Source organism: Myotis brandtii, unplaced genomic scaffold (assembly GCF_000412655.1).
Source record: "Myotis brandtii unplaced genomic scaffold, ASM41265v1 scaffold456, whole genome shotgun sequence".
Lineage (NCBI taxonomy): Eukaryota > Metazoa > Chordata > Mammalia > Chiroptera > Vespertilionidae > Myotis > Myotis brandtii.
In genome coordinates this window covers 5,561,314-5,571,267 of record NW_005367431.1, presented here as the reverse complement: position 1 = coordinate 5,571,267, position 9,954 = coordinate 5,561,314, and the positions used below count along the sequence as shown (strand labels likewise).

The 9,954-nt window shown below is 49.8% G+C and overlaps 1 protein-coding gene across 1 annotated transcript; it reads right to left on the bottom strand.

The window, feature by feature from the left end:
- Window positions 1-1,864: 1,864 nt before the first annotated feature.
- On the bottom strand, window positions 1,865-3,753 carry ID3 (inhibitor of DNA binding 3, dominant negative helix-loop-helix protein). Its single transcript, XM_005875218.2, has 3 exons — window positions 3,096-3,753; window positions 2,884-2,966; window positions 1,865-2,351 (listed from the first exon to the last, which is right to left on the bottom strand). The coding sequence occupies exons 1-2, from the start codon at window positions 3,393-3,395 to the stop codon at window positions 2,907-2,909; spliced, it is 360 nt and encodes a 119-aa protein (XP_005875280.1). The 5' UTR covers window positions 3,396-3,753; the 3' UTR covers window positions 1,865-2,351; window positions 2,884-2,906.
- Window positions 3,754-9,954: the final 6,201 nt, after the last annotated feature.

Sequence of the window (9,954 nt, the reverse complement as noted above, 5' to 3'; positions counted from 1 at the left end):
CAGCCACCTGAACAGCTCAGTCTCAGCAGACCTAACAGGCAATTTCCTTGGAATTAGCTTAATAATACCTTGTAGGTGTGTGATGCATTTCAAAGAACTTTCCCACCATTATCTTCTGTCCAGGGAGGCAGCATTACGAGAACCACCAGCTGCTGGGCAAGGGAGCAGAGAGGCTTGGGGAGGTGAAGTGGCTTGCTCTTTCTAGCATTCCACAGCCCCACACTTCTGAGCAAGCAGGAAGCAGCATACTGTGGCAAAAAAGGTACAGAATGCTGAGCTCAGTGCCTGGCTCTACTGCAATTAATGGTGTAATGTGGGGCTAGGTGCCTCAGAATCGTATCCTCAAGATCAGCGAGTTTATACAGATGTGAAAACTGAGGCTCAGTTATACAGCCAGTATGTGGCAGAGCAAATATTTGCACCCTGGTGTGGCTGTCTCCAGAGCCAGTACAGCACACCCAACTAATGATCCAAGGTAGACCCAGCCTGGGTCTTGTACCTCTTGTCTTGAGGTAAGAGTTCCTCATATGAAAGACTGAGGGCTTCCCAGGGGATTGGAGATCGGCTATTGCTCTGCGAAGTTGTATGTGTTTATGTTCTGAAGAGAGTGTTCATACCTTCCATCAGATCATCAGAGGAGACCAGAAAACAGGTTGAGAACCACCGGGTGGCTGGGAGGATAGCTGGCAAAGACAGGTTGGTTGCCTCCCCACCACACGCCCCTGTTCACCCCTGAAAGCTCACCAGGGTTAAAGCGTTAAGGGTGGTGATGACGTGAGCTGTTTGTTATGAAATATTGAACTAATTCATGCCAGGAGCCAACACACAGATGAGATCATATCATAAACGGGAATCTAGTGAGGCCAGATGCCGGTGGAACCCACCTGGGGAGCTGCCAGGTAGGGGGCAAAGGGGCATGGGTTGGGGGCCTGGCCCCATGGAATATCCAGTCTCAGGCCCTGCTCCTGTCACAATGTCAGGCAGTCACTGTAGTTAAGATTAAAATTCCATCTCTGCCTCTCAAGGGGCTGTGTGTGATAATCTGGCTCTGACCCATTATCCATTGAACCTCAGTTTCTCCATTTCTGAAATAGGAATGAAAATGGTTGCTCACAGAGAAGGCTCCCAATGCAGGTGTTTGGGAAGGAAACGCCAGAAGGAATGAGGCTGGAGGGCCTCTATTCCAATTCCCAGTTCAGGGTCAAAGTCTCCAACTACCTGATGGTAGAGGAGAGATCGGTGCCAGTATTTCCCAACCAGCACCAAAAATCCTGATCAGGAGGTTTGGGGATTTGAGGGAAGACACCCCTCTCCTGTTTCCCAATTTTGGAAGCCCAAGGGGAAGCCAAAGCAGAGAGCAGGCGGAGGGAAGTGAAACCAGACCCAGTGACCCGTTTGTTCATTTCTGAAGTGGGTCTATGAACCACCACCTGTTTGGGCACCAGGTGAGGCTCTCCTCTTCCACATCCCCTGCTAGAAAGGCATGAATAAGTAATGGATTGAAGGCGACAGGCATCTGCTAGCATAGCACAAAAGCCCCCAAGGGACTTAAGAACTGGGACCGCAGACCTGATTTCTATCCTGAGCGCCCAACTTGCTGGGTGAGCTAATGGTGGGTCACAGCCCCTCTTGGGCCTTAGCCAGAGGCCCAGGATATTCTCTGCGCCAACCTTCAATGAATGTAGGGCTCCCGTCCTGAGCCCTTTCTACCTCCCCTCCCTCCACCCCACTGTTAGCTGGGCATTTTCCCATCTCCTTTAAAAGAGAATAAATGTTTGCTTTCCCCAGACTCCAAGAACATTTATTTCCCCTAAATTCAGCCTTGTGAGAGTGTTCGCACTGATGGAATCAAATTATACACACAAGTGTTTAAAAACCGTTTATTATGCAAAATGTTAACTTTTATAAAAAGTTTAATAACATACATCGCATGGTTACAGAAAGTCACCTTCCTGCAAAAAAGGTACAAAAGCTATATACTCTATTATAGAGTTCATAATCGGGGCAACAGCCTTTTTCCGAGACCAGAAGGCCAGCTCTACTGCTGGCCTTGGCAGAGTTTGGAGCAGCCACTGTCCCCCCCACCACACACCCCTCCACACTCTGACAGTCTTTAGAACTTGGGGGTGGGGTGGGGCTGGGTGACGTTGCCCAGTCGGTGCCCAGAGCTTGCTCTGGCTCTTCAGGCCACCTAAGTTCACAGTCCTTCGCTCCCGGGCACCAGGTCCAGCCTCGAGGCAGGGGTTTGGGAAGTGAAGTGGGCAGGGAGAGGCTGGGGTCCATCCATGCCCTTGGGCTTCCGGCCACAGAGTCCTGGGGTCCCAGGCGGAACGGGCGCCAGCACCTGCGTTCTGGGTGGGGGAGGAAAAAAGACCAGAGAGCCGTCAGTTTCCGCCGAGCGCGCCGAGGCGGGGGCCGTCCGCAGACTGGCCGGCGCCAAGGAGGAAACTTGGTCTCTACCTCCAGCTGATAACTCCGCGCCCCACGCTACCCCCACCCAGTTGGCGCCAAAGGACCACAGGCGGAGCTTGCACCACCCCTCCCTCTTGGAATTGACACCAGTTGGGAGGGCTCCCTTTACGACTCCAAACTACTAACTGAACGGCTATTTAGTCGGACCTGCGCGTCCTTTCTTGGATCTCTGGCCACTGGGGGAGGGCAATAGCAACGTGCGTTTAAGGTTGAAACGCGCACAGGGATGAAAATGGGTTCCGTCATTCATTTGATGTGACCACGGTCAAGTTACTTGCCCCTCTCTGGCCTTGGTTTCTCTAAACAGAGGGGGTATATAATCCCTTAAAAGGCCTTCCAGTTCCAGTATTTACTGTTCAATCACCACCGCGCCCCCATCCCCACAACCCCCGAGAAGGTGGGGATACTCACCTGGAGGCGCCGGGACGGCCAGGTCAGTGGCAGAAGCTCCTCTTGTCGTTGGAGATCACAAGTTCCGGAGAGAGGTCCGCTGTCTGAGAGAAAAGAAAAAGAGGTTAGAAGAGTTAAGCATGGCACTTGGGAGTTCGAGGGGTGCAGCAGCATCCCAGCCCTGGCGCTCAGCCCTAACCTAACCCTGGCTCCCCGCGCACGCTCACGCATACCTGGATGGAAAGATGCGGGCCGTCCGGGGGTCCAGGGGCGGGCTCGGCCAGGACCACCTGCAGGTCGAGGATGTAGTCGATGACACGCTGCAGGATTTCCACCTGGCTAAGCTGAGTGCCTCGCGGGACTCCGGGTACCAGTTCCCGCAGGCGCGAGTAGCAGTGGTTCATGTCGTCCAGCAGACTCAGCGGCTCCTCGGCTGCCGGGCCCTTGCCGCGGCCCCGCGCGATGGCTAGGCTGCGTTCCGACAGGCAGCACACCGCCTCGTAGCAGCCGCGCACCGGGCTTAACGCCTTCATGTTGAGGGATGAGGTTGGAAGTGCCCAAGGTCGAGAGAGCTAAAGAAATTCCTACAGCAGCTTGCTATGGGTGCACGCTTGCCGAGGCCGGTACTTATAGAGCCCGGCTGGAAGACACGCCCCTTTATGCAAAACAGCCCGCCGAGGCCCCGCCTGCGCCGACCCTGGGCGTTCACAGCGCGGTTAAATTGCAAACAGGCTTTCTTCGGCTGGTCTGACGCCGAATACCGCGGAGTCGTGGATTCAAAGAATGAGGAAGCGCTGATACTGGGGAGAGGCGGGCCTCTTTGCCAGCAAGGATTTCAAAAATCACTTAAAACCATTAACTTTAAGAATTTGCCTTTTCCTGGCAGCGCCCCAGATTCTTTGAGCTCCCCTGCCCCCTGCCAGTCCACCCACAGCCCCAACACTACTTCGAACCCACAGTTCCTCCGAGGTCATAAATCCCTGAACAGCAAAGAAGCTTTTCTTTCTTTCTTTTTTTTAAAGCAAAAGATTTTTCAAGGGAAACTTGTAAGGAATTAGTGCCGCCTTGTTCCCCAATTTGCTGTTGTCTGACCTCCAGACTCACTGGCGTCAGGAATTATCTTGTGACCAGAGGGGAAAAAAATTAATTGCGGTGAAGCTGAGGTTACAATGAAGAAAACAGATTTGGGCTAGGCGCTGAGATTACAGAAGGAGGAGGGAGAAGGGGTTTGAGCAAAAAACACTATTTGAGCAACAGGGGAAGGCGGGGGGGACTGAATCCATGTTTTTTGCCTGGGGAAGGAAAAGAGCTCCCACCTTCTGGCCCCCTGCACTCCATAAGGAGCCAAATATATACCCAGTTATATGCTGGAAGTGAGTTTGATTAGAATTTTGGACAGGGTTTTAAATGGTGTGTGTGTGTGTGTGTCAGAAGGGATGCGTGTGTGTGTCAGAAGGGATGATTTCTATATAACCTTTTAGGAGCCCCCCATGGAGTCAGCAAATCTCTTAACTCTTGCTTCCTCCTTTCTCCCCACTCTCTAAACACCTCTATGCAATGCAGAAAACAATAGTTTGGTGATACCATAAGCTCTATTGTCTATCCCTCTCTGCTATGGAAAGGCAAGCCACCTGGACTTGATTATTCTAGGCCTTGCTAAAATAGCTCCAGCTCTATCTGAGAGCCCAGGAAAGGAACCAGAGGACAGGCAAGTTAAGCTCTGCATTGCAGCAGGACATTCCATTCAGTATTCTTTGCTCGTCTTCTTATCACTTCCCAAAACTTTTGGGAATTTGCAGCCTTAAAATGCTGGTTTCCATCTTGACACTGACCAAGGGGGATCCCCCAATGGTTGCTTCCTCAATCAATCAGTTGGAAGCAGTGGCTCCTGCTCTCAAGAATGTCACAATTTGGGGAGACAAGATTAACACAGGAAGCAATTAAGAGTTCTATAGTATGTGGCACTGATTAACAGGACAATGAAAGCTCAGAGCTAGTAGAGTCTCAAAAGAGTCATAGTAAAAAAAGGACAGGGGACTGGAAATCAGGAGCCTTAGGTTCAATATCCCAGCCCTGCCAAAAATTTGTCATGTGATCTTGAACAAGTCCAGCTACTCTAGCCTCACTTGCCTTATGAATAAAAGGAGGAGATGGTGCTGTTTACTTTAAATTCTTTCCAACTCTAGAAGTCTAAGGCTTTATGATTTGGGACGGGCAGGTGTGGAGTGATAAAGGGTACAGAGAAGGGCTATAAAGCCTGTCCAATGTCACACCACAAATAATGGCAGAGCCAGACCTGAAGTCTTGTTCTTTGCTGTCATACCACAGGGCTTGCATCCCAAGAAAGATCTTTGAAAGATATGAATATTTTCAAGGTTAGCCTTTTTAATATAAGAAAAAGGAAGAAAATAACCAGTGAATGGACAAATCAGTCTATATATACTTACAGACATGAAGTGAAGAGCATGTCAGCTAGTTGGTCATAGAAAGGGAAAATGGTGGCTATGGAAATTCCTGAATGACCAAATAGAAAACCCCTTTCTTTTCTATCATGTAGATTGCCGTGGTTTGGGCAAAATGGCAAAGCCCAGGAGGTTCTGGAAAAATCATGGTCTTCAGGGGCAGGCAGATTTATATTCAAATCCCCATTCACTTTTACTAATGATGTGAACTTTGGGTAGGTCACTTCTCTGTGCCTCAATTTCTAATTTACAAAATTGACCTAATTAGACCAACCTCATTCCTTTCAACAAATAATTGTTGAATGCCTCTTCTCTGAAAGGCGCTTGGCATGCTCTCTCCATCAGATCTGCTAGTCTCCTTGGTGCCTGGGGACTCAGTGTGGGCCAGGTGTGTGGTAGGTGCGCGGTCCACAGGTCCTCACAGGTTCTCCTCAGGCTTGTAAAGCCATTTGCAAAACACCTTCACATTTATTATTTCCCAAGATGCTTTCAGACTGAAATGCCTTTGGGCTGTGTGACATAAGGCAAGAGAGGGACGCAGTGGGGTAAGCAAGCCGAATTCTGCCCTGGCCATGCCAAGTGCTTGCAGTGTGGCCCTAGATGCATTTCCTTCCTTCCTGGGCCTCACTTTTTGTAAAATTGGGGGTGGGGGGCGCAAATGACCTCTCAGGGTCCTTTCAATCTAACATTCTAATTCTGAACAAGCAGGTTAAGGTTGGAACACTGAATGCAGTTTGAACCCCCAAAGACTTCTTGTTCCCAACAGCAGACCGGAGGGCTAGCTCAGGCCTTCTGCAACTTGTTTAGCGGTGGCGGGGCCTCAGCCTCTTATTCCAAATGTCTCTGAACTTTCTGTTCCCAGTTCTGCTTCTTTTACCAGCTTTTTCCCCCCTCTTGCATTTTTTATTTTTATGAAAGGATGTCATTAAGGCTTTTGTCTGCACTGTTTTTGTTTCAGAACTTTTCTCACAATCCTATTTTTTGTTGAGGAATCCGCTCCTTTGCCCAGCTGTGGGTCCCGGTCCCACAGCTGTGTTGATCTAAGACTCAGCCCCAGACAGCCTGGCGCCAGGGTGGGACGTCATGCGTTCACACAGGGATGCGTGTCCCAGGCAACCTTTCCTCGGGCAGTCACCGGCCGGCGACGGCCTCCCCCACCAATCAGCGTCCGACACCCGAGAAAGGGGCGGGGTCTGCGCCGCCGGTCGGGGAGCGGCTTGTGAATCGCAGATGCTGAGAACTTGATAACGTTCCTTGAATTGGTGTCTTTTAAAGTCTTCCCCCCCCCCCCTTTCTTTTCTTTCTTTGTTTATGCTCTTTCTTTCCACCGTCTTTCTTTACCTATATATGTATATAGTTTTTCGTAGTCATCATCTTCTTCCTTTTTTAACTATCTCCTCCCAGTGTCAGGAATTATTTTGTAAGCATTTCCAGGAACCGAATCTTCCTTTGCCAAAATTTAAAAGGAGAGAGAGAGGGGAAAAAAAAAAATCAGTGTTGTGCTCTCTGATTTTTTTTTTTTTTGAAGCGTTGGCAGAACTATTAAGTTATACTGTTTTGTCTTTTAAATTTTTTAAAGTGGTGGGGGGTCTCTGAGCTGGTGATTTCAAAGCCAAAGTAATGATGATGAGAGTTGCAGATGTCTTTTTACCTAAACTGAGCTTCTATCTATCTACCTATCTTTTTCCCCCCCATTTATGTTGAAAGTGAGGATCAAGGAAACATCAGAAACTTGCCCAAGGTTACTTGGGATGTCAGCTGCCCACCTGTGGCCAAGCCCAGACCTCCTCCTCATCTGGCTCCCTGTCCCCTCTGCCCTCTAACTCATTAGCATTAGAGTGGTCTGCTGTGGTCTCAACATCCCCAGACTCTGCATTTCCCAACACGTACCTGTTTGCTCACAAAGTGCCTGTAAAGGTTTGCTGGAAACTTCCTGGCTGTATACGTAGAACATATCCATACCTTCTCACCCCAGCAATGCTCCACCTCAAAGCACTGCTTGAGAGGAGTGCTACACAAGAAAGCATAGGGAATTCAGAAGCCAGGCCAGGCTCAAATCCTTGCATGGATTGCCTTCCCTCACTGTTCCTCAGTTGTCCTCTCTGTAAAATGGGGGGAGGGGAATAATAGCCATCTTTCTCACAGCTGGGAGGGTCAAAAGGGACAAGGGAACTGTCATTTTTATGTTATGATGTAAAGTAGTCCCCTGGTGAGTGGGATAGGTGGTGCCAGGTGAGCTTAATGGTTCCTCCTGAGTTTTCAGGAATCCGGGCAATACTGAGAAGGAGTGTGGGGGAGCATCTGGAGCTCAGGCAGGAGTCCTTATAGAGGTGGGGATTTCAGGGGCCTCCAAGATGGGCTACTCTACAGTTCAGAAGTACTTGGTGCCATCATCATCGTTATACTTTAGTGACTCTTAACTGTTTGCCAAGTTCTATTTGCCTTCTCTCACATTATCTTATTTCATTGACCCATTTTATGGACAAGGAGACTGAGTTTCCAAGAGGTTAATGTGCTTGACCATGGTCTCAGAGCTAGTAAGTGGCAGATCTAAGGTTTGCAACCAGGTCTGCCTGTCTCAAAGAGTGTCCTCTTTTGTGCCTGTGGGTTGTTTTTTTTTAATCTTTTTAAAAATTGATTTTTAGAGAGAGCGAGAGAAACATCAAAACAGATGTTATTCCACTTACTTATGAATTTATTGGTTGATTCTTGTATGTGCCCTGACCAGGATCGAACCCAGAACCTTGGCATATTGGGACGACCCTCTAACCAGCTAAGCTACTTGCCCAGGGCCAGGGCCAGGGCAAACATTGTTTGTTTGTTTTTATGAAGAGACTCAGAGAAAGTTGAAGTTAACTAACCCCTTGCTTCAGCTGGTAGGCAGTGACCATGGAGTGTCCAGGAGCTAGCTTGGCATTGCGGTGGGGTGGGGGTTGGCCACCCACAGGCAAGTTAGAAGGGAGTTTATTTTCTGAGACCCTATCCTGTGCTGGTGTTTTATACATTCTACCTTGTATTATCTTCTCTAGAGTCTTTAGGGGCAGGTATTCTTATGAAGTTCATATATACTGAAGTTCAAAGAGATTTGTCCACACAGCTAGTAGGGAAAAAACTCCAACGATCAATATTTGAACCCAGGCCTGTGGCTTAAACATTGACACACACACAAGGATGGAGACTGACATCCAAACTGCACAGTATCCAGACACACAGGACTAGTTCCCTCACCCTAGCATTGCTAGGCTAAGGAGGACACACCAGACAGCCTCCTTTCTCTGTTAAGGGAAAAGTTTGGAATTTCTAGACTCTGGAAAGCATCAGTAGGTTACGTGGGCGTTTAACTCTAACTTAACGAGAACATATTGCTATAGAAAGTGGCCATGCTATTTCCAAAGCACATACATTCATGGTTTCATTGAACACTCCCAAATACCGTAAGAGCAGAGAGCTCACCTGCTTAGAAGTCAAGTCTTGTCTCCCTGGTCTCAGTATCACTGTGCCTGGAAAATGTACTGCATTAAGTTCCACCAAATAATCACTTTGGGGAGACCACTTAGAGGGATTTAAAACTCAAATACAAGTTGTGCGGGATGACACTGATTGTGACTCTCAGGCATAATGTTCTTTGCTGCAGACAAATGCTGACATTTGGATTTGGACTCCCACTGACAGGTTTCAGGAAACGCTTTAGAAAGATGATGGAGTCCAAGGCAAGAAAAGATGAAGGGGAAAAAAAAAAAAAAGGGCCTTGAAAAGCAATGTTTACCCTGCCTAGATATTATCTTGTGTTGGCCTAGGTCCCAGCAGCAATTCAAAGGCTTGGAGGATAGCAGGTAGGGAGGTAGGGGGGAGGGATCTGGCCTGGGGACCCAGCTGACCCTGCCAGAGAGGAAAGGGCTCCTCCACCTCTAGCCTGGCCCCAACCCTGCAGTGAGTTCTGCTGGCCTAAGCTGTCCTTACAGGTAATCATCACAGCGGCCAGGCACCAGCAAGCTTGTAAAGGATCACTTTTGCTGAGTGCCAACAATGAGCCAGGCATCCTACGGTATTATCTCCCTCAGCCCTCCTGTCGCTGGAAACAGAGCGGTGAGGTGACTGGCCTAAGGTCACACAGCGTGGAGAGGCAGGCAGGGCTGCCTGAGCCCAGAGCTTGTGCTCTGCAGCCAGACTACCAACTGGAGGGCGAGAGGAAGCAAACGCTGGAGAATCGGAGATGGGAGAAGAAATAAGTTCATATGGGAACTCCATTTGGCTCTGATGGTGTCAAGCCGTGTATGTGCGTGTGCGTCTCCGAGTAAGGGGTTCTTCTGTGTGCGCGTTCCCCCCTCTCTGAGTGTGGAACCCTCCCTGGGGCCGGTGTGTGTCCCTCCCTGAGTGGTGCAGCCTCGTTAAACGCGTGGGGTGTCTCCCCAAGGGCCGTGGCCCACTGCCCGAGTGTATGACCTCCTCTGAGGGCGCTGCCTGGGTACCCGCTTCCGTGAGCGCGCATCTTCCCCCAGGCTCCGGGCCAGGTGCAGAACAGGGCCAAGCGGACAATGGGCCTGTGCGCCCGGGTGGCCTTTTCCTCCACTCCCTCACCCAACACGACCCTCCCCGCCCGCATCCCGCGCCCTCGAGGCCCCCACTCCGG